The 25,188-nt window shown below is 46.7% G+C and overlaps 1 protein-coding gene across 1 annotated transcript; it reads right to left on the bottom strand.

Annotated features, from left to right (window-relative positions):
• Positions 1-1,900: 1,900 nt before the first annotated feature.
• On the bottom strand, positions 1,901-25,188 carry LOC149333831 (uncharacterized). The gene is made up of 10 exons (XM_089558805.1): positions 24,954-25,188; positions 24,778-24,829; positions 23,620-23,678; positions 21,278-21,360; positions 19,081-19,154; positions 16,955-17,025; positions 15,828-15,934; positions 13,849-13,913; positions 7,841-7,932; positions 1,901-3,375 (listed from the first exon to the last, which is right to left on the bottom strand). Exons 1-10 carry the CDS (start codon positions 25,024-25,026, stop codon positions 3,212-3,214), a joined length of 840 nt encoding a protein of 279 aa, XP_089414931.1. The 5' UTR covers positions 25,027-25,188; the 3' UTR covers positions 1,901-3,211.

Here is a 25,188-nt window from a genome sequence, read left to right as displayed (position 1 = left end):
AATCAGTGGATCCAGCAGTACAAAGAGATTACATCCCAGAGGACACTTCTGGCATGTTTTCAAATGTCATGACCATTTCACACAGCAAGTCTGCTTCTATATGAGCATGTGGGAAAAAAATATTTGCAGCCTCTCCTTTTTTCTACCATTTATGGCACACTCCTCCAAACAGTGCCAACTGCAAATCTGCGGATTCTGCTGGCCACATCCTGTAAGTTTTTTACATCTTTAGCTTAATCATGCTAGTTCCTCCAGTTTTCAATTAGCTCTTTCCACATACCCCTATCCACAAGTATGCGCATATGTGCATTCGGTGTCAAAAGTTTGTGGGGCACAAGTGTCAGCAAAAAAACATAATTCCATGCAACGTGGGCAGATAAGCTGAAAATGACAGGGGCTCTGCAGAGTTGTCATCCTAAAGCACAGGCTGCAGGTTTTCATTTCAAGGCACATCTCCAGTTGGGTACAACTCCAGAACGAAGCAGCAGATGCCCCTCAAAGGAGGCCTTCCAGCCAGTGGTGTGGAGCAGTTTTCATGACACTGCAGTGGTTAATCCAATTAAACCATGGTCAATTCCCTTTCGTCTGCTACACCCTTAATTCCCTTTCATCTGCTACACCCTTAATTCAATTCCATCTGCTACACTCTGTGGTTTAGTTTATGGGGTTTAACGTCCCAAAGCGACTAAGGCTACGAGAGACGCCGTAGTGGAGGGCTCCGGAAATTTCGACCACCTGGGGTTCTTTAACGTGCACTGACATCGCACAGTACACGGGCCTCTAGAATTTCTCCTCCAAAGAAATTCCAGCCGCCGCGGCCGGGAACGAACCCGCGTCTTTTGGGTCAGCAGCCGAGCACCATAACCACTGAGCCACCGCGGCGGCTACACTCTGTGATGTCATGTCTGCAGGTACAAGGGGATTAACAATGAAGAAGGATCGACATCTGAGCTAGTTGGTAATGCATCATGAAAAAGTTTAGCGCACTCCCGACGAACGACGAGGGAGACAAGACAACACAGGCGCCTGTGTTGTTTTGTCTCCCTCGTGTTCGTCATAAGAGCGCTAAACTTTTGAAGCGAAAAGCTTCACTAGGCTCGTCAATACCGCGCTTCGCGTGAGCCACGCCCGGGTGCGCCCTTCCTCCTCACCACCAGTTTATCCTTCGCCGCTGCCGCGCGGTCTCCACCGCCGTCCTAAGAGGAGACGGTTCTTTCGCAAGGCGTTGCGATAACGCGTGAGTGGCAGCAGCGGCCATAAAAGAGGGCGTGCGCCATGGCGCACGCTCCATCGCCACTTCTCCTCCTCGCCACCGGTTCACCCCTTGCCTCTGCTGCGCGGTCTCCGCCGCCGTCCCAAGAGAAGGTTCTTTCGCAAGGCGTTGCGAGAACACACGCGTGAGCGGCGGCGGCGGCCGTAGAAGAGGCGCAGACATTCGCCATGGAAGGAAGAAAAGAAGACCCAGAAGTGGTAGCGAGGGAGTTGGCTCAAAATCTACACCGCTATCGTGGTGCTCCCAGTGCATTGTGCGCGAACTGCGACAGCCATGATGTCAAACAAAGCATAACTGCAACTTTTCGCTTGTATATCCAGGCTTAACCAGAGCTAAGCCACTGCCAATTTTTTTCGTGAGGGATTCACCACGAGTCATGGGAATCACTCAAAATCTTTGGCGGGACGGCCTCCTTTGAGGGGCATCTGTTGCTTTGTTCTTGAGTTGTATCCAACCATAGCGACAAATTCAGATTTTTGGCAATGCGTATGTGCCGTAAACTCCTGATGCAAGGTGTAGAAAGGGATCTAGTACCCGATAAAGTGCCAGGATGTCAATAAATGTGCACGTCCCAGTGCCTGGCGAATGTACAATACGCCAGTCAGCAGTTTACAAGAATCGACTGAATGCTATAAAATAAGTTTATTCAAGCAGTGTCACAGAGTCTAAATTTCTATGTATCACAATCCTATTCTGTGCACAATTACATCTTATGATATTGCACGCACTGTACATCACTCTGGCCCACACTGAATCCCTTACAAGAATTTAACTTCCAGGTACTCAAGCCCGTACAATACAATGACATGAACGCAATGCTCCGATGACAAGGTGCATTGCGAAGAAGTCCCACCACAAACAAAGAGTATTGTAAACAAACAGGCTTTTTAAACAATAAATAATAAAACCTTTGGAAAATCAATGATAATTAGGTGTACGATATTTTACTATAAGGCGTCACTGACAAATAGTGCTGTAAAACTTCTCATAGGAGAGTACACAATAAACGTCTGAAAATAGGAATCAGCACAGTAACATTCAGCCCATTCCAAACATCACAGCGCAAGAAATGTCAAGCTTTCAGTTGGTACACACGAGTAAGCACCCCGTACTACAAATAGCAATATACTTAAAAAAAAAAAAAACAAGCTAGCATCGTGCTAAACCGGGACAGCACCGGGACTTCCTTTGGGCAAGTACCGCATAGGCAGCAAATATTTCCCCAAAATAAATGCAATCTTCCTTCAGCAGGAATCTGGTCAACCATCAGACATGAAACTGTTAGTTCAAGATGAGCTTTTTACATCCCTGGGCCTTGCACAAACTGTAAAAAGTGAAGTGTTGACAAAGCTACATTTATTTTTGTGCAGTCATTAATTTCGTGCATACTTAAATTTGTATGTTTAATGAATGCAGAGCAGACTAGTCGAAAATGCTCCCATTCTGGTGACATTTAGTCACAACACTGACCCATATGCACAATATCTTCACTATGGAAATGTTCTGAAGTATGATGCTGCTAAAGCAAACATAACTCCACCTTCATAACTTACCACTGGGTCAACAGAATATTAGAAAAGAAACGTATAAAACTCGACACCGATTCTAAGCAGCACATGCCAGCACTAAGAGTAAAGTAAACAAGTAACACTAAAGAGAACAAAGTTACATAATGTAAGCAAGGCCAACAGCTTTAATTCACTGGGATAAACAATGACCCCATAAAAACAGAAGTACTAGACATATATGCACAAATGTTTGCTTCTACCAAAGATTTAATCACATATTCGCAAAGAAAAAGGGTTAATATATCCACAAAGGAAGGAAGACAAGAAAATAGCAAAAGCCACCCGGTTTTAAAGAGGCAGTTTAGCCAGCCCGGCACCAAATTTGAAGTGGTACTTGGAACATGATGCATTGTGTTTGTAGTGGACTTGGTCACTCCACCACTTCCATGGTGCACGAAGACTCAAAGGTCTGCTTGGCGGGAAGCTTCCAGGGCTCGGACACGTATCCGGGCTCAACGCACACCATCTTGGTGTACTCGTCGTCGCCAAAGTCCGCCATGGCAGCCGCCCCTTTGTCCCACGGGTTCCAGATAACTGCAATCCCAAGTTTGCCCGTGTCGGGCATGATGTTTGAGAGGAAACGTGCAGCACAGCAGGGCTAGCATGTCCGGACTTTGAACATAACTCTATTTAAACTTTGTTCCTATAATGAAAACAAAATTGTTTGGCTCTTTCTGTCTAGGCTTACATTTCTTTGGCAGAAAAACACTCACCAAAGGGAACTTTTTTTTTTTTGCCGCTCTATCAAAATTCAGGGGGGCACTTTGTTGACCTAAAGTGCGGTGAGGCGGAAGCCTTAAGCACAGTGCTGCTGCTTGTGTCACTGATGTGTGGTTAAGGTGTTAAGCTTCCCCTCTAAGAGTGGAACGCGACAGCGTCTTGCAACTTCTTGCAATGCTGCCAGGGAGTTCACAGAACAGTATCGCCGTTCGGTAAATTGGTTTTTGAGGAAAGGAAATGTATCTGTCCCATCTATCTCGGTGGACACCTGAACCTCACCATAACTAACAGGAAGGGAGGAAGATGGGAGTGAACGAAGACACCGTATTCACTAGACGCACCTTTGTTCATTCCAAGCCATCGAGCTGGCATGGCGGAATGGTAGCGTGCTCATCTCGCACTCCGGAGACCGGGGTTCGATTCCCGAGCTTGACCAGTTTCCTACTCAGTTTTATTTATTTATCTGACCTGACTAGAAAAGTTAATTGGGCTAATTAGGTAATTAAGCAATGAACTCAACTCATTCCCACTTACTTTGAGCATCACTATAAGATCCCTTTAATTGGTTGCATGGTTACTAGCCAAAGTACACTTGTCCCCGTTTGAAATTCGCGCGCTGTGACGTTACGACCGTTTCGACCAATTGAAAATCGTGACATTTCTGTCGACAACTTCTGCTTACAACGATGAGGCTTCCGCCTTAAAATTTGTGTCGACAGGACTGAAATGGACCCTGCTATCAAGATTTGAAATTCAATAGAGAGTAACCCAGCCTGAGAGATCTGCACTTAAAGAAAAGCCTGCCACTGTCTGGAAGACGAAGAACCGAGCGTTAACTGAAACTATGCCGCCATTTTGTCCTCTGACGTCATACTCATAGTTCCACCTCTATCCACTATATTGGACCGTGACGGCATCATTGGCACGCAGCACGGGGTTGTTTCTACAATGCTATTGTAGATGGCGCTACAAGTCTCAATGTAAGATGTGCTGTTTTCTAGTTGCTCCCACAGGTGGTGCTGTGATCTCAGGGTGGTAGCAGACCCCACGAAGTCTCGAAACGCGATGAGTAAGAGCCAACACTCTTAAAAACTGTCGTGGTATCACTGTATTTGCTTGCAAAACCAGCCAGCAGTAGCTAATTTCTTGGCTCCTTCTGTCTTATGAAAAGCTACTGCTGCATGAAGCTTAAAGATGCCCAAGTAGGTGCTTTGCTATTAGAACACAGTAATCTGCTGATACAAGCTGAATTTGATTTGTCCTCAAAGGCTGGTGAAGTGTCATCTTCATGCTGTGAACATTAAAAGAAGTGTGCTTGCTGAATGCTTAGCGATGCACTTATGAAATGCACTAATGTGTACTGGAGAGCTGATGGTTGAAGCATAATGCATGTCACTGCTCGGGGGAATTAAAAAAGCACACCATGCCCCACGGAACCCTTGGATCCACTTTCAGACCCTCAGTGAAATAAGGGAGTGATTACCCAGGGCAAGGAAAAATTTTCCTTCAAATTCCAAGCTTTTGCGAAAGCTGTATGGATGGAAGAGTAATCATTCCATCGTCTATATTTACTCTGCCTTGGGAGGGGATTCCCCTAAACACAATGGGTGGCAACTGGTATAAGATTTGTGCGAAGGTGGCAGTAGAACGCCGCTGTTCCATTTTTTGTGGGACCGGGGAAAGAGCAGGCATTTCCAGTGTTACGTCTCGCCTTCGTCGTGGGGGAAAACAACGGCATGGCTGCAGCGGAACGCCGACTAACCCCGAGACGCGCGTTGGGTGAGCGCCTGGATTGCCCACGGAAGCCGCGTCCGTCTGCCCGGATGAAGTTTTGAGCAAGCGTCTCCCCTACACCGCGTGCGAACGCACGTTCGAATGCATAAACTGCGCGGGAGCGCCGCTCGTGGACATTCCGACGTCTGCGCTACGTGGATGGCATCGCTCGCCCTCTCCCAGCGCGAGGCCGTGTGATCCCTCGGAAGTGTGTGTGTGGGTGTAATTGATGACAAAGAGAACCTACTTAATCGGCGGGCCCGGCCCCCATCTAGGGAACCGAGGGAAAGGGAACACTTAAGAACCTCGGCAGCGGTACGGCCGAGGGGCTTTTTCATCAGATGGTCTCATCATGTGCTCTCCTCATGCAGCATTCCAGCAGTGAGCGTCTCGTTACCGAGCTCCCTTGTAAATAATGTAAATTAAATGGCATAAAGACTTCTCTCCTTGTCTTTTCCCGCATCCTCGTCTCCGACGTCCTTCATTCCCTCTCCGGCGCCCGACCATGCTACCTCATCTTTAACACCAGGCAAACAGTGCAAAGAGCCAGTCACAGCATGAAACAGCTCTGTTTATTTGCATCCCGAAGCGCGCACAGCAGCCAAGCAATTTGTAAACATGGCCACCGTAGCAACGGTCTTGCTGTTGTGATGTCAAATGTGAGCTATTTAAAGGCGATCCAACCAGGTATATGAGCCTCGCCAACGCACATCGCTTCTTTCTGTGGCCCGCAATGATTTCAGCACCTCAGAAACTGCTCTCGGAGGAGAAACGTCGCAGAGGACAGATGAGGAGCCGCAGTCGATACGACCTACTATGGAGGAGGGAGCAAGGCGATTTTCTCACAACCCCCTTTCCCACCAGGCACATGTGTCATGCAGGCTTCCCCACATGACACATGAGCATCCTGATTTCAACACAGCTATGACAGCTATGACGCACGACAGCTATGTGTTGTCCAGAATGGGTAAGCCAGACTGGAGGCTAATGAAAAGCCATTTGGACAGGGTTCGCACATTCATTAAAAGCAATGGATCTCAGCTGGTTTCTAGTTCCTTTCGGACTGCAGTGACAGCGCTAGCAATCGCTTCTCTGTTGCCAACGGTGGTAGGCATAGTGGCCAGTGCTAAGTGAAAGCACGTTGCCATCTGACACTTCTACGCATCTAAATCAACTCCTTGGGTAATGGCCACCTACTGGTCATCGGAAACTGTCTCACACCTTCATTTGCCACAGTTGTCACTAATTTCTGCCTTGCGAAACCAGCAAAATGTTAACAGCACTGAATATACTGAACACACCGTGAAATGCTTAAAACTTGCGAAAGAGGAAACTATGCTGCACTTGGCACTGGAGAAGCACAGTGCGGTCGTAGCAGGCTGTATGCAGCAAGAAGGTTGGACAGCAGGGGAAGTGCAAAGGCCTTGGTAACTCATGAGGCATAGTGAGGCATAGACGGCCCAGTGTCGTACAGCACAGTGTGCAAGTAATGACATTAGGCCATGACATGACATGAGTACAGGAGTGTTGAGCAGCGCTGCAAACTGATTTACACTCAGCGTGAAATTGCCTGGAGGTCCTTTAGAGTTCGTTATATCCCACTGCAGGAAGATTTTAGTTTAGTTTATTAGGGTTTAACATCCCAAAGCGACATAGGCTATGAGGGACGCCGTAGTGAAGGGCTCCGGACAAGTTCGACCACCTGGGGTTCTTTAACGTGCACTGGCATCGCACAGCACATGGGCCTCTAGAATTTGACCTCCATCGAAATTCATCTGCCCCGACCAGGATCAAACCAGCGTCTGTCGGGTCAGTAGCTGAGCACCGTAACCACTGAGCCACCTCAGCAGGTCACAGGAAGATTTTACTTAGTAGAAACGAGATAGAAGTACATGAGTTTGTATGAGACCTATCAATATTGGTCTATTATATCCATTATTTTGTTGTAAACCATACTGTTACAGTGAAGTTTGACTGTTCTTCCCGTTCAAGGACCGGCAGACAGTTCTCTTCAGTTTTTTTGTTATTGCTATGAAAGTAGCACTCCTTATTTAGCACTGCCTTCTAAAAAGTACTTATAGCGTCACGCTCCACTGAACAAAGGACACACAGCTGATGGCCACCGAAGTGCATTTGTGTGCAGATGGATGTCTGTAGAGCTTGGCTTAAAAAGCAATTACAAAGCTTGAACGCAGTTAAAAATGTTTTAAATGATGGAACTTACATGTGCAAAACCTGAGTGCTACCAAACTGCATCTTGTTGTGTACACAAAGTTCTACACATGTTCACGTTGACCTGGCTCCTTTGTGAAAACCCCTGAGGCTTGCATAAGAATGTAAAACAAAAGGAAAAGAAACTGTCCTGCACAGTCAGATCCATGGCCAGTTTCCACAGATGCGCTATATATATCACACGGGTGCTCAAGTTAGCCATTAAAATTCCTCTTGTCCTTCCAAGCACAGTCTCCTGAAAAAGAAACGAATGCAGTGAGCGAGGAGGACTGACCCGTGTCCGGGAAATGGGTGGTCTTCTTGACAATGATTCGGGCCTTGTCTGCCACGCTGCACGTGTGGGTGTCGCTCGTCTTGAGGTACACCCTGCACACATCCCCAGAGGGGAAAGAGAGAAAATACCGTACTTCCACAAGTCTAAGTAGACTCAAATGTAAGTCAAGCTCTCCCATATCACATCTGGGCAAAAACTACAGAGAATGTTTACTACATTCGAATCAAAGCGAAAGGATGGATTCGAGCTACGTAGAAGACGACGGTGAGCAGGCAGTGCTGCGGGACGGAGCAGATGGAAGTTGATGAAGACGATGCTCTCCAATGCAGAGCATGAGAGTGTGGTGCAGTATAACACGAGGAGTGTTGGTTGCGGCAATAGCTAATGGTCTCGCTGAGCGGCCCTTAAAGGTGCACTGAAGAGGATTCTGAACTTGTCTTTTTGCCGCGGGAACTCGATCTACACGTTCCTAGCATTCTTAGAAACTGCAACTTATTGCCCTGTATGGCCGATTTCCCTAATTAAATCGAATTAACGTCCGGCTCCCGCCCTTTTTTTTTAATTCTGCCTCGTACGATGGGCAAAGTCGACCGACGCGTGAAGTTCCTTTCAGCCAGCTCCGTGGAGGCTTTGCTTTCGCTTTATTTTGTTTTTTAGGTTTCCATGAATAAATAGTTTCATTCGCAGATAATAAAGCCGCAAAATAAGCCCGCAGAAATAAAAATACGCGCGGACTATTTGCTACTACGGACTACTACGTATTACTCCGCCGATGGCAGAGCGGCAAGCCGCCACGGGACTGGGTGAAAGGCACTCCACGCGTTGGTCGACTCCGCCCACCGTACGAGGCAGAATTAAAAAAAAAGGGCGGGAGCCGGCCGTTAATTCGATTTAATTTGGGAAATCGGCCATACAGAGCAATAAGTCGCAGTTTCTAAGAATGCTAGGAACGTGCAGATCGAGTTCCCGCGGCAAAAAGACAAGTTCAGATTCCTCTTCAGTGCACCTTTAAAGAAGATCTGTTCATGAAGCTGCGGGTTCGACACCCAGTCATGGATATTGATTCAATTTCTTTTTGTCTTTTTCATGGTGTGACCTCTCACTCAGCTGAAGGTCAAAACTAGGCACTCGACCACCGAAGACCGAGGTCCCATAGTGAAGTTTTCGCTTCAAAAAACTTGCAGGTCACTTAAGGATCACCTTCAATAGTAGAACGCAACAGCATTATTGGACCGCCGCCGCTTATCATCAGCCGCTATAGGCTGCTGTGCGCGGGCGTGCCCATGAGCACATTCCAAAAAATGTATTAGTCACTGGACTACTTGTCCACACTAGCACCATCGTCCTCATCAGCACTGCTGTCGTGATCACTGCTGCAGTCCCAAAGCACATCGTTTTAACGACACTGTCCAGCAAAACACTGCACTTCACAAACAGTTGCCCCACAAAGTCGCATGGGACAGCTGAAAATTTGCTACAGCTGCTACGTCTCTACCACCCGTTCTGAGGCATTGAACTTGCAGCCGACACGCAGTTGCTCGTTTCATGGGCGTAAAGAATGACAGCCATCTTCAATGTAGCCATGAACAAGCGCTGGACGCTCACCGGACCCAGAGCACAAATGACAACTGACGGAGCACTATGTTAAAAACTGAGAAAACACGGCGGGCAGTCATCGTCAATGCCAAAGAGAAACTATGCGTGAGCAGCGTCGGCTCTTCCATCAGCTACCGACACTCCCTGGCACCGCTACTGTTCCCAGTGGCGGTGCCGGCGTGATTGGAACAGCGGCCTTTTCATCAACTATCAACACTCCCTTGAACGCTGAGTGCGCAGTTGAAAGTTAAAAAAAAAGGGAAAAAAAGCAGGATGCTTAATCTTTGCCTTTAAGAGTAGAACGCCAAAGCGCAATCAGCAGCCGCAATCAGCAGCCGCAATCAGCAGCCGCAATCAGCAGCCGCAATCAGCAGCCGCAATCAGCAGCCGCAATCAGCAGCCGCAATCAGCAGCCGCAATCAGCAGCCGCAATCAGCAGCCGCAATCAGCAGCCGCAATCAGCAGCCGCAATCAGCAGCCGCAATCAGCAGCCGCAATCAGCAGCCGCAATCAGCAGCCGCAATCAGCAGCCGCAATCAGCAGCCGCAATCAGCAGCCGCAATCAGCAGCCGCAATCAGCAGCCGCAATCAGCAGCCGCGCCTAGAGGAGGTGCCAGTTCTGTATGCTGACAGAGCAGCTGCTCAAGGCCACCACCACGAGATGCGACTGAGCCCCGCAGCGAAAATGCAACCACGCCATAGCATCTCAGATATCTCGTTTGTCTCGCTTTTATTTATGCTGCCATGCTTTGGTTTCAATTGTAAGTCAACCCCCCAGTTCAGATTTTCAAATTAAAACAAAATGGGGCGACCTACAATCGTGTAAATATGGTAAGATTGGGTACCAATGCACACACACTGCTCACAGGGTTCCAAAAAAAATTTGTTCTGCACAGGCATGCCAGAATGCATCACGATGGCCTCGCCTTGTGGACTGATGACAGGACCTGTGCATGACGGCAAATAGACTTTATGGTGGGATATAAATAGATAAAGGGAACTACAAAAGAAAAATGACAGGTGTAACATTAAGAGACCGGAAGACGGCAGAGTGGGTGAGGGAACAAACGCGAGTTAATGACATCTTAGTTTAAATCAAGAGGAAGATGGGGGCTTGTTGGGCAGGGCATGTAATGCGAAGGCTGGATGACCACTGGTCCCTAAGGGTAATGGAGTGGATTCCAAGAGAAAGCAAACGTGGCAGGGGACGGCAGAAAGTTTGGTGAGCACAGCCAAGTGGAGCTTGGCTGCACGGGTACCATATGACTACTAGTATTACGACATCAACAACTATGCTTTGTCCAGAAACCTTCACATTAACAGCTAGTGCCGTAATTAAAAAAAACAGCAACCTTGCACAAAATATAAGCAGCACAGCATACTGTGGGGTTCCATAGAGCGCACTGACATCGCTCAGTAAATGCATTTTGCCTCCATCGAAATGTGACTGCCATGGCCAGATTGAACCCGCGCCTTTCGGGTCAGTAGCAGAGTGCCATCCACCGAGTCATCGTGGTGGCACCTTTGTCCAATGTACACAGCAAAACAAGCTCGCTTCTGGGCCATGCAGTAACATTCCTTTTGCCTCAACAGTGCTCCAAATCTGCCAAAGGTGAGAGGAACTCATCCGATGCCCTCCACAGTTCAGGACTTCAAGTGCTCCAAGTGCCGCTCTACAAGGCTCGGGGACAAACCCCCTGACCTTTTTACTTGTCACAAAGACAGCATTTGCTATGTCTACTGACACTAATTAATTCACAAGGGAAGGATGAAAAGTTTCTCTTCGCGTGATTTCCTTCATGCTTTCCTTTGTGGTGTGAGGCAAGGGAGGAAGTCTGATAATGCAATGTCAGGAGAGTAGGTCAGCAACGGCAAGAAGTCAAAGCCTCAAGCTCTGATTCCATCCAGGAATGCTGGGGTTTCGAGCCTTCAGTCTCACAGGAGGTCACAGCTCAACAAGTGCTACCAAAATGAAATGCCTATGCAGAGTAAGACGATGCGCACCATCACACTGGTGCGTTCTCATATGGTTGCAGTACCGTATTTACCCAATTCCACGTGCCCCCGATTCCAAAGCGCACCCAATTTAGGGCACCAAAAAAAAAAAAAAATTTCAAGCCCCGACTCTAACGCGCGCCCGATATTGGTAATGAAAAAAAAAACTACAAGCCCCGCTTCTAACATGCATGTGACTTCCACGAATGAAAATAATTTGCAACCGTTTTTATATTTTAAGGAGAGATGCGGGTGAAAAAACCGCTATTTTTTCTATAAAGTCGATTTTGTATTTTCTTGCGTTTTGTATTCCCCCAAGCCTCTTCTTTTATGTATAAAAAAATCAAAGCCGATAATCAAGGGGAAGTTAGTAAAAAATGCAATTAAAGCACTCGTGGTGGCTCGCGAAAGTGAGAATTTGAGCGAATTTCGGGAACGCGGCATTTCGCTCCACGGCGTCGCCCGCTCTTGAATTTTCGCGGGGAAGTAGGCCTACCCATCTTCTACCAGAAGCCACTTCAGCAGCGGCGCATTCTTGATAAAAATATGAAAAAAAAAGATCATTTCCCACCCAAGTCGAGTGTCGCGACTGGCCCTTCAAATCACGTGGTATGATCGGAGCCCTTCCATTGGCTACGAGCATTCCACCGCACGGTCGGGCGCAGACGCTCTTTCTTTGTTCTGCCGCCACTGAGACATGAATCAACGCTTCTGCCCGGGTTTTTCTCCTTTCTCTGCTATGGATGTGACTGAGAAACGAGATTTTCGTTCACGCAAGTTCCTGACAAAGCATCAGTATAAAGGAAGACGCCCCAAGCGCAAAGGAAGACACCCCAAGTGACGGGAGGTTCGCCTGCTGCTAGGCGTAACTGCGGCAACGGCGATGCACCATTTGGATCCTTCAAGCTTCTTGCGGAGCATCCATGACTTCGTCAGTGCATCTCAGCAAAAGATAAAGATGTTCGACAGCCAAAACAAGCGTAAAAACGAGCGCGGAAGCGCTGTTATCTGTGAGATTGGCATGATGCACGACCTCGCCAGCGGCGCGGCGTGCCCCGCCTGCGGACAATGTAATCTCTGTCAGAGAATCAGCCGCAAAACAGAAAGGACTCTCATCGTTTTTGGAGACGAGTTTCCGACAACCGTTGCTTCATCAACATATTTTTCGAGCTGCGTATCTCGATAGTGCAACGGCAGTGATGAGGCGTCCGCCCGCGGCAGTGCACGGGATACCGTCGCCGTGAACGTGGTCGCTGAGCACGCGACCAATGACAAGTGCCATACCGGTTGAAAATGGCTCCTGCGACGCAAAAAACGACGAGAGCAAACGTGCTCCCATGTTTGCCAGCAGTTAGTGAGCTCCCACATCGTATAATGGCGATGACGATGGGCAGCTATGGGGATGTTTCGGTTTGCACTCGAATCCAACGTGCATGCGGTTTTGAGACCTATTTTCCCCGAAAAAAGGTGCGCGTTGGAATTGGGTAAATACGGTACTTCTCATTCAACGCTCGCAGTTAGGCCCCTCCTTGAAGTACTTTAGGACTAATGTTTAGCCCATCCACAGTTGAAAGTGCCAGAACTAAGCAAGGAATGGCTACAAGCCCCTCTCAAGATTAGGTATCAACAAAGCCCAGTGCATAGATGCTCTGCACCATACGTGGACTTCTCGTTGCAACGTCCAATAACATGTTTCTGTCCATGAGTACTGGGTGCTGACAAGATTGAAGAATCCGTACAAATGCTGCCGACTGTTTCCATCAAGCGAGTTCGAAATAGAGTGGGCCATATTTTTCACTCCTTACAAAAGCCTTTGCCAACCAGTCTCCTTTATAAATCAGTCTTTTCTTTTTGCCTCATCAATAAACTTTAGCACCTACACAATCTCGAATTCACCTTCCATATGGATCTGCATCTTTGTGATGGTTCCTATCTAAATTTTATCCGAACTTGGCTTCTACCATTGCAGAAAGACAGAACGTGGAAAAGTGCGAACAAAAGCAGGACAATGAGAAGGAACCTGAAATTAGGAGAGGCTGAAGAACTGTGCAATGGATCTTTGCTTGTAAACAGTGATCCCAGCATGCCAGAAGCAAACACAAGCTTAGTCATTAATCAGCCATAAGTGCAACACACCCCCAATTCTTTAAATCCACCATGAAGGAGGCATGTCCATCAATGTATGCCACTGTCCATCATTGTATAACTTTCTCAATGTACCACTGATATGCCCAACCCTCACGCAATGTTCTGTCCTGGGACCCTTCGAGAAAAATAAAGCAGCGCTGCTGGTGTTTGCATTGTCCTGTTTGCACACAGTTTGTCACTGACGGCATTTCCTAGACGTTTATTAGACGTTTCCCAGACGTTTGCTCTGAATCTGCACTCCTGAAGAAATGGTCGAAATGAGCGCCCACCTGTCCGTAGGGCCCCGGATGCGCACCTGGTCCTCATATTCCAGGCACCTTTCCCCATCCTTCACCTGCGTGCAACGAACAGGGCAGCCATCAGCGTCTCTGATCTGACCGTTATTGCAAACCATGCAGTTCTGGGAAAGCTGTAACTCTGTCACACCGATAAAAAGGAAGTAATTATTAAGGCAAAAGCATTTAATGCCTCATCGTTGTCGACAGAAGGTTGTCAGCAGAGGTGTCATGCGTTTTCTAGTCAGACAAGAAAAAAAATCTTTGTGCATGATGGGATACGAACCACCATCGTTCGGTTCCACAGCCAAGCATGCTAATGGCTACGCTACTTCCTGCCAACGCATATGTAGTCCTCCTTGTCTAAGGCGCTGGAGGGTGTCTGCAGAAAGGCGCAGAACCAGATGAGTGCCACCCAAACACCCTCCAGAGTCTCCAGCATTTAAGATTCACAAACAATTGTGTACTTAATTAACATCTTAACCATACATCAGTGACACAAGCAGCAACACCGGGCTAAAGGCTTTTGCCTCACTGCACTTTAGGACAACAAAGTGCCCCCCTGAATTTTTCCATCGGCATCCACCCAAGCGCAACCATACGGCTACAAAGGAACCAACACTGACAAGCTGTTCCCACTTTGAGTTTTTGATCAATTTGCTATCACCTTGCCACATGCTAGCCATCCCAGCTAGCTCAGCTGGTAGAGCTACTGCTCCAGTGAAGTGGCGGTCCCGGGTTCGAACCCCAGACCAGGACAAATTTTTCTTTAACTACGAAGATGCCGTGGAACCTGTATACCTTTCCTTTGTAAGCGTGTCACTACGCTCGGGTGGATGCCACTGAGCGATTACTCCCTCATTACAAATCTATTCCACCTTGAGGGATTCCCTAACCATCTGACCAAGTGCTCTGGTCCAGAGCTGAGACGTTCACAAACTTTGAAGGCATGAAAAAGCTATGCGTCCGTCAAACAGCAATAAGCAGTCCTGCCTTCCAAGTGAAAAGCCGAGAGAAAGAGATGTTCTTTAATGAAGACTGTAGAAGTCCTTGATGTGCACCTCTAGCGGGGTGCACATCATGCAACAAGGCTGAAAGGTCACGCGAAAGATCTGTAAATGACAAGCCGACAAGCATCCAAGTGACACACAGTCCAAGGCACCTTTCAGAACAGAACACAACTCAAGGGAGTTAGTATGCAGTTGAGTACAACACAAATTTTCTCACGCGATACATTTTTCATTCCGGTAACAAGCAGTTATCATCCATCTCTACCTTCACCTACCAACACAGCCTCTACTTTCTTCACATGCTTACTTGTCCAGTTTGCTCTTCAATGAAGCTTTCACATCCAACCACTAACGGCAGCAATGGAGGCATGAACACCTGACAGTTAGTCTCTAGATGAGGCAGCTACACACCACGAGCAGATATATGGGTCACTCTTGGAGAAGCAGAATCATTTGCACCATACATTTGTCAGACTTTTTTCATTTTTTCAAAAGAAATGGGGATCAGCACAATATTCCTATGTAAAATTTCTAGCCAAGGGTGACCCCCCTTCCAATAAATCCACCCCTGCTATACACTGTTACCAAACGTATATATACCTGTGGTCAAAATTCTCTATCAAAAGCCACATGCAGGCAATCGCTTGTCACAGACAAGCCAGCGGTTAAGGTCGCAGAAATTCAATCGTTAGACTTCCTCGCATTCACCCAGGAAGTGCGCTGCTCGCAATGTGAGAAGGCACGCGGCACTGTTTGCTCTGAAACTTCCCCGACCTTACACCATTCCATCTTCGTACTAAGCTACCCCTGCATACAACTCCCGCACAATGTTGCCCATTCCTCGTCCACAGCACTCTGCCCAAAGCTATAACTGGCTTCAGGTCTGCTTGCCAAATCCACAGCTTCCTTAGCTCCGTAACCCAACCATGGTTCGTCCCTGTTTCCCCAGACCAAGTGGCCCACCTTGTCGATGTAGGGGCAGCCTCGGAGGCCCGATATGGACAACTGGTTCACGTCGTCCAGCCGCAGGTACGTGTGCAGCAGAATCGTGAAGGAGAACTCCTCCTCACCTGTGGGGAGAGGGGAAGAGGGGAACAACAGAGTCCACCACGTTGCTGTTGTTGTAAGGAAGGAAAAGCGATAAGGGCGACATCCTCTAATCAAGAGAGAAATCGTGATTAGAAAACAAAAGCAAGTTAACGGCATCCGAGCCGAAATCAATGAGGAGGAAATGTTTCTTCATGACAGATATTCGTTATAAGAAGAGACAACTTGGGTACTCTGTTAGAATAAAAGAATGAATTCCAGGGTGGAAACATAGGGGTGATAGCAGCAAAGGGTAAGGCAGGGAAATGAGGTTAGGAAATTCATAGCAACGCCTGCAGCAGGAAAAGAGGGGCCGATCGGAGGTCAATGGAATGGAACTAAAGATCAATGGCCTTTCTTCTGACTGATGAAGATAACTCGTTCACCATTGCAGATGCCGTAAAATACACTTGAACCGATTTATAACCACCCCGCTTATAGAAATGCTTCCTTAGTACGAACAAAGACAATGTGACGGCTGTGAAGAACAAGGGGCTAAGCACCGAGCATCAGCCATTCTGCATATTTTAAAATCACTTTATAATTACGTTAATTTACCATTCTTAGCAGACGAACTGCTTCTAGCAACATCAGCAAAGCACGTGACTCTACGCGTGCCCAGAGGCGAGCGGTGCAAGCCAGCTTCCGGAGAATGGAGATACATAACCTCTCTCAAAGCCCGATGTGGCGCGGCATTCACTGCGGCAAAGCCTTGGAAGTGTGACTGAAGTTGGGCCTTAACCTTTTCAGACAGACATGAAGGCAAAATAAAACACAGATATTTAACCATTCAGAGGCATCCATAAATAATTGATAACAAGCAGCGACAGCAACATGACAATGTGCTGCAAACAATTACACTTCCAACAATAAAGTGGGTGAAGAAGAATTGGGGGCTCAGGGAACACAGAAAAAAGGTCCGTAAAAGCGAATCGTTCTGCACATGAGAGAAGTAATTGCAGTGCAAAACACGGAGCATTCCAGTGGGTGAGTGCAGGAAGTACCTGTGTTGGTCACCTTGACATCAAGGACAAGGTTGTTCTTCCTCAGAATGACCATGTACACCACTCGGAACCTGCACCAGGGGAAGAGTACGCTGAGCACAAGACCATGTTTTAACCGTTCCCCCCACAATATGCGCCCAAGAACATGGAACCCATTTCAGCAACAACCCATCTAAACATACATCCCACTAATTATTCAATTAACCTCGTTTTATGCCATTCGCAGCTGCACTGTCTCTCACGCTTACCACTCAGAACGACCAGCTACATTGGCGACAACTTTGACGACTACCTCGCTCCCATCTCACCAACATTTCCTGACATTCACCTATTCCAAACTGAACAATGCAAGGAGAAGACACTGATGGCACTCTTCAATGCCACATGTGATTTACCTCCCAGCCGTTTCTGTGTTTGCGCTGGTCTACTGTACAAGAAAAATTTCGTACCCCGGAGGTAAGCACTTTTTTTCTCAATGTGCACGAAGATGCCATGACTTGCCACTTTGGAGTTGCCCGCAGCCTTCATTGCATAGAAGAATGATTTTACTTGCCAAAAATTCGTCACATGAGTCAACGCTACGTAGCCAGCTGTGTACAGTGCCAGTGCTTGAAACTCCTTACAACCTGTCTGCCAGGACAGCTGTACCCTCCAACCTCTCCAACCACACCATTTGAGCAAGTGGGCATTGACCTCTTAAGACTTTTTCCACAACCTTTCAGTGGTAACCACCTCACACGATACTTTTAAATAGCTGCAATGCCATCCACTACTGCTTCTGATGCTTCTCTTTTTCTTCAATTTCTCGTTCTCCAATATGGCCCTCCTCAAGTTCTCATCAGTGACTGCTGGTGAAAGTCTGCAATGGATGAATAAGTCTACTATGCCAGTTTACTATGGATGTTGAAGACCTTTGTCACTGTGAATGCAATATTCATCCCTCAACAACATATCACCCCGAAACAAATGGCCTCATTGAACACACAAACAGCACACTCATTATACTGGTTATGTATGTCGCTTCCAATCATAACTGGGACGATATTGTAACGAAGACTTGCCACAGTTCCACTGGCACAGCAGAGAAGACTGCGCTCTCACAAGATGGCTCATTCACCCAGAGGCACACTATCCTCATCGCGTGCTCTCCCATGAGCACGCGGAAATATCTTGCCTTTTGTTACATATGCGTGGAACACTGTGCAATATCCAACAACTGTCCATGGCCTCTCTCACCTTCTTTATGCTCGTGAACGTCTCAGCTGTCTCGGTACCATATTTCCCTCGACACACCCCACGACACACCCCCTGTTACCCCAACACTGCTGAGCTGAACAAGTTCGCACTTTGGACCCACAGAAGCGCTATAAGGAGTGCTATGACGTCCAGCACCAGCACATCTGGTATGTCCTCCAGCAATTAAGTGTGGCTGTGGACGCTGCTCCGCAAGCGTGGTTTCTGTCAGAAGCTCTATCAAGTACAACGTATCATGCCACACTGAAAGTGGCCAACGCTCACAAGACTCGGGTGATGCATGGCGCTGGGCTCATGAGATTCCTCCCTCGAGAACCTACGAAACTCCCGATCAGGGCTTTGTCTGTGAAGATGGAACTGTCATATGCTTTATGCTTACGAGAAACAAAGAGCGCAAAGAAAGAAGAAGCAGGTAGGCTTTGCTGTGCTGAGTTCTCCAGCCCCATCAAAGAACACTGTAAATAAACATGCCAGTATGTACTCAGTAAGTAACTATACAGATTCACAATAAAACCGGCAGTAATGCAGTTTTCGACCACAGTTTCTACCCCCATAGCAAGAGATGTATGTATTGGAACATGCCAGCAGTTCATTTACTCAACTCTGGCAGTAGATTGACCATTTCAAAAGCCACTAACCTTAGAAGAAAGCTGGCGACAGTGCCTTCACTTAATTTCCCAGCATTCCACTGGATGGATGCCAAGCCCGCCTTTTCATACTTGTCACAGGAACATTTGCAAAATTGCTCTTGCATCATTAACAGTCATCATCATTAATGAGTAGCCTCCTTTTTTTCAGAGCTGGCTATGCCTTCCCCCTATGCAATTAAAGTGCCCAGCCTGACGAAACAAACGGCAGCCCCCCCCCCTCACTTGAAGTTCCACATCTTCCTCGTCTCCTCCGTGTCCTCGAGCACCAGGCTTGCTGCACAGCCACCGTCAGCAACCTGCGAGGAGAGGACACAAGAATTGACATGAACGCACCCCACAGCTGGAGTCGGGAACAGGCACTAGTCAGTCGTCACAAGGTTTCACTAACAGCAGATGCCTGTATACGGGCCAAAGTAGCAACAAGAACTCACAAGCAAAACAAAGCCAGAGTAGAAGTTTTTACAGTTCACAGCAAACTGAGAGCAAGTAGCCAACAACTTCTGTTCCGAAGAGTCAAACAGCTGCCTTTCCACAAAATTGTAATCGTTTCCGTGCTGGCCCTGCTGATGATGGGCTTCGAGCTTAATGATGCGAGTTGTGCTACAGTAAACTATAGTTGTGCTCTCTTTGGACGCATTTTGAGCTGCCATGAAAGTTATACGTGCAGGTCAAAGATAAAACTGCTGACTATGCTCTCAGCACGGAACGACTCAACTTTTAAATGGAACAAAACACACATTTCAGTATGGGACCATGGTGAAGATTTCAGTGTAAAGGACTTTACTCCACCAACTTTGGAGGAGAAATTAGAGGCCCGTGTGCTGTGCGATGTCAGTGCACGTTAAAGAACCCCAGGTGGTCGAAATTTCCGGAGCCCTCCACTACGGCGTCCCTCATAGCCTTACTCGCTTTGGGACGTTAAACCCCAATAAACGAAACCAAACCAAACCACCAACTTACTTTCTGTCCCATTTTTAGTGCTTCGAAATTTCCTCTGAACTTCTTTTCTCTGTGTAATGTACGCACTCCCCATATTATCGCGCATATTTGGGGAAGAAAAGTCAAGCCAAGTCAAAGTCAAAGCCAAGAAGAAAAAGCCAAGTAAATGTGGCATTTCTTTCCATCGGATAGTTTACTGGTTGCAAGCATGGTTGTGGAACTAGGCGCTATCCAGCTTATTCTCATTCAAAAAATGTCACGTGCTTGCTTCTGGCAGCCCACATTGAAAACAGAGCAAGTATGTGATCATCAGTGCCTCTGTTCGCAAGTTATGCGTGTAGCCTGGGTGGTATCACCAGCGGCTAACGCAATCAGCCACTGTGCGTTCTGCCTCACAGGTGCTCTAAGGAGAATCCTGCTAAAGATCACAGGGGAGAGGAGACATTTGCAAACGTAAAAATGATAAAAGTTTCTTCGCTCCAACAGCCTGCTCGTCGTGATGAGCCGTGAGACTGTGCCAATTCGCCAATGAAGATAGACAAACACACAGTGGCATCCTTATAAGTTAATAGTCTGTAGACTTGGTCTCTGTGAACCCTGCACTGGGTGTGGACAATCTAGTTAAAATTTTTGCTTTTCAACAAGAATTGAGCCCTGTAGACTGCACTCCAGGTGCGGACTATATATCGGAAATCATAATAAAAAATAATTTCAGAAGCTAGTCAGCTATTAGCACTGGGTTGCACTTTTGTGCAGCTATTTGCAATTAATGAATACCTATGCAATTTACGATTCGCTGATGACATTGTCTTTCTAAGTCACTGAGGAGATGAGGTGCACAGAATGATCAATGAGTTAGACAGGCAAGTGAGACCGGTAGGTCTTAAAATTAACATACAGAAGACCAAAGTAATGTTCACCATTTTCCCAAGGGAAGAGCAGTTCACAATTGGTAGCGAGGTAATGGCAGTGGTAAGAGAATATGTCTACTTAGGGCAGGTAGTGGCCGCAGATCCGGATCATGAAAGGGAAATTACTAGGAGAATCAGAATGGGATGGGGAGCATATCGCAGGTTCTCTCAGATCATGAATGGTAGCTTACCAGTATCCCCTCCAGAAAAAAGTATAAAACAGCGGTATCTTATCGGTACTCACCTACGAAGCAGAAACGTGGAGACTACCGAAAAGTGTGGTTGGGTTTATGGAGTTTAAGGTTCCAAAGCGACTAAGGCTATGAGAGACGCCGTAGTGGAGGGCTCCGGAAATTTCGACCACCTGGGGTTCTTTAACGTGCACTGACATCGCACAGCACACGGGCCTCTAGAATTTCTCCTCCAAAGAAATTCAGCCGCCGCGGCCGGGATCAAACCCGCGTCTTTCGGGACAGCAGCCTAGAGCCGTAACCACTGAGCCACCACGTTAGCAGTCATGTGAGTGGCTTGCATCACATAAAAGTCCTGGGGAATGGAAGACAGCGTACCGAGTGTGGTGCCTCGTTGACGGCCCATCTGGTGATCCTCGCAAAGCCGTGCTGAGGGCCCAGGCTCCACGGTCCAAAGTTGGCTGCACATTGGTCGACAGTGGGGGCAAAGCTTAAAGAGAAACTGCGGGCGACTTGATTCATTTTTGTTTTCCGAGCAAAAAAAAGTAAGGTGTCGTGGCTCTTTCTGGTTATGCGGATGTTTGTTTGGTAGCGAAAGGTGCATTTGTAGCAGATAAACTTGCATTTTAAGAAATGGAACAAGCGCTTCCGGTCACTTCATTCAAACTTGTGATGCTGATGACAACGATATACCTGCATTCCATTTCAGGGCCTCCTCTAGCTTCTGAAGTCTGCACTCTCAGCAAAATTAGCCTTGTTATCATCACAACAAAGTCACTAATTGAAACAGGCTAATTTTGATTCGTGTTCCATGTCTCTTCACACACGTCCACAATCAAAGTTCTTCTTAGATCATATGTCTGTAAATTCCATTTCAAAAACTGACTAGTCCCAAGGCCCCTTTCTGGGCTTTTATAGATAGTGGCGCCATCTGGAAGCACCGAAAAAAGCTCGCTTTATTAGTCGCCATTACCTCTTTATTATCCCTCATTTATCCCTCAGACTGTTATATCTATAGATTTTTGTTACTGCATGTTTCACTGAATTCATTGCCAGGCAGTAGTACGTTTATCAACAATATTGAAGTTTGTAACTGAAACGCAGTTTATATTATCTACAACCTGTGCCACAACAATCCATAAACTCCAAATTTCAGCCAAATCAAATCAACATTTTTTTAGGATGTCGACCCTATGGGAAGTTTTGCAACTGGCAAGATCAAAGAGCTCTCTTAGCAATAACACACACAGCGCTCTCAGTTCAAAGCAGACACGAAGGGTGTTAACAGTTGGATAGCTCAGCTATAAATTTAGGTCACTGCCAAGGAGGGGACATATCTACACGTTAGGAGAAATGGGTACAAATTCAATGGCTCCTATTGTGCCAATAGAACAAAACACCATTTATACTAAGTAGAGAACAATACAAGGACTGAAATGGACTCTTCAGCCTAGAAGCTGTAAGCTCGTCATATAGTCAAAAAACTTCACAATGAACAAGGTAACAAATAAACTGACCTCACCCCAAATTTCATCATGCCTGCATGACACTAAATACAGCTTTTAGTTTATTGGTTTATGGGGTTTAACGTCCCAGAGCGACTGAGGCCATGAGAGACGCTATGTGAAGGGCTCCGGAAATTTTAACCACCTGGGATTCTTAGATAACGTGCACTGACATTGTGCAGTGCATGGGCCTCAAGAATTTCGCCTTCATTGAAATTCCACCGCCGAGGCCAGGATCCAACCTGTGTCTTTCGGGTCAGCAGCTGAGCGCCGTAACCACTGAGCCATTGCAGCAGTGTACAGCTTTTAGTGAACAGTACATAGTAACTCTGGCTACATATGTGGATGTCACAGACCCCACTGCCTCCACAAATAGCTTTATTTCATATCCAACTATCATTGCATACTTAATAGAATTCAAAATTTTTAGGAATTGAGCAGCACGGCTCTTTTAAAACAGCACAAATACCTAAGGCTCGGCACATATTTGTGTGCGCCATGCAGAATACCAAGCAGTGAAACAGAGTAGAAAAAAAAATTTACATGAGATCGTAATATCTGGTGTGACAAATCTGGGTTAGCAGTATTGTTTCTACATTTTGCATTTACATTGATCGCCTTCCCATGGCGTCTTTGAATTTAATTTTGCCCTCATCTGTGTGCACTTTCAACATGAACATGAACAAATCAACTGCTTATGGCAAAGTAAGCGAACGGCCATGTTGTTGTGGTGCCAAGCATTAAACAAACGGCAGCTATCGCTTTAGAACCAAGACATGGCAGCCTTAATTACATGTACATGTAATTACATGTAATTAAAGTACATGTCTCTAAGGCACTCCACAAAGTCAAAAACCAAAAACGGATTAGGTCTACCTTTGCTGAGCTTGAACCAACGAGCCTTTGTGGACTATGGGTAGCTTGCCCATACCACAACCAAAAGTCCTGGGTTCGATACCCACTCAAACACAATTTTCTGTTCACTCAATTTTATTTATTCCTTGCTTCACTCGTGATTTTTTATTGTAATCCAACGCTGACAACACCACTTTTTCTGTAACACGGGACCCTTAAGCAATCATTTAGAACTTCTTCGGCACTCCACACGTTTCTGTTCGCCTTACTACAAATTTGTGCAATGTGAATGCAGACCTACAGATCTAACCTGTAAATATAGACACACATGAAGCAAGCAGAGATGCAAAGTCAACTTACGAAAAACAAAAGGAATTCCTCCTCGAATAGCCTTCTTGTTGTCGACGACAGCCTTCGAACTGCAAAAAGAAGTTTGTACAAAAGGCATGGTCACACAGTTCCAAACTGCACGCATTAACTGTAGAAATAATCTGGAACAATGAAAGCCTGATAATATATGGTTCAAATTAGCTAAAGATTTAAGGTCCACCAAAGTTTAAAATTAAACGTGCCTGTAGTATCTCAATTCCAGTATGCATATCCTGGCGGTAAGGAAACCAACCTCTTTCTTAGTGCTGTGTTCAAAAAAATATAACCACTGTATAAAAGACTATGCCACATAGATCATAAAATTTATTGTTCAGAAAACTTCCTTAGGCAGTGACTTGTGCAGTGCAATCGACACCACATGCAAACCAGGAATACCGTTCTAAAGTAAATTCAAGCGCATTTAATCTTACTGGCAGTTTTTCCAAATGCAGATCTGCAACATAAAACTAGGTGCTTAGAAAAGGTGTCTGCATTACATCTTGTGGCAATGAAATGCTTTCTGTAAGTCTTGGCTGCTGACAATGCATTCCACATAGTGTTTCCCATTACAACATCATAAATCGAACAGCGAGCTCTGAAACACTCGGAAAACTGAACGTTTTCCGCCAGAGTTCCTATTTTATAACTGCTTGCCACACGCCCGACGCCTGCCCGACGCCTTTTCAGAGGCGCCTAAACGGGACAGCTACACAGTGCACTGAAATCAACAAACGAACACGCTAATTTCACCGTAAACCACTCGCCCGCGGCGGATGCAGCCACCAAGAAGTGGAAGAAACGAACTGCAGCAAATCCCTTCGGCTACAGCTTTTCCGACACTTCAGGACAGCCTTCGTTTTTTCATCAGAGGCCCCGAAGTGTCACGAAACCATTAAGTCAAAAACACTGCTTCGAGTCTGTTTCTTCGATTCTGCAACGCAAGCACACAGCCTTCGGTCAAGCATTCCCTCTCGCTAGCAAGAACCAGTCTCCTCGTCAGTCTGCTTTGCACCGAAACTAGTCCAGCGGCTTTCAGTGTCAGCAGCAGTAAGCAGCTTCTGAATGAGGCGAGCAGAATAAACAGTTTACAGACACCGAACATGCAAAACCTGTCGCGCATCACGGTTTCGGACACGAGTTCAGACATACCTGACGAATATCTGTTCCTTCCCCTTGTAAACCCAGGAGATCAGCGTCGCGCCTGTACAGGGAAGGAATCACTTTGCTCAGATACTGAACTTCGAAAGAAAGCATAACAAATAATAAAGACACGACAGTGTTCGCTGCCCTGTGTCGAGGCCAGACGTCAGAAATAAGGCGAATACCGTGTAGGTGAATGCATGCCGTCGCTTCAGCCGTTTGCAGCTTGACCAGATCCTGCTCTTGAGCCTTGTCCATTGTGGATCTGGAACACCGAAGACGGCGGCTGACCTTCTAGTGAAGCAGCAAGGACTTTATAGTGTCTTCAGACCATATGACGCGCGTTTTCGTAACAGCGCGGTGCCTCCTTCTACTCCTGACAGCTGGCAGCAACGATTGCCAAGAAAAATACACACGAGA

The sequence above is a fragment of the Amblyomma mixtum genome, chromosome 8 (assembly GCF_055824585.1).
Source record: "Amblyomma mixtum isolate Tamu chromosome 8, ASM5582458v1, whole genome shotgun sequence".
Classification (NCBI taxonomy): Eukaryota; Metazoa; Arthropoda; class Arachnida; order Ixodida; family Ixodidae; genus Amblyomma; species Amblyomma mixtum.
This window is presented reverse-complemented; position numbering and strand designations above follow the sequence as displayed.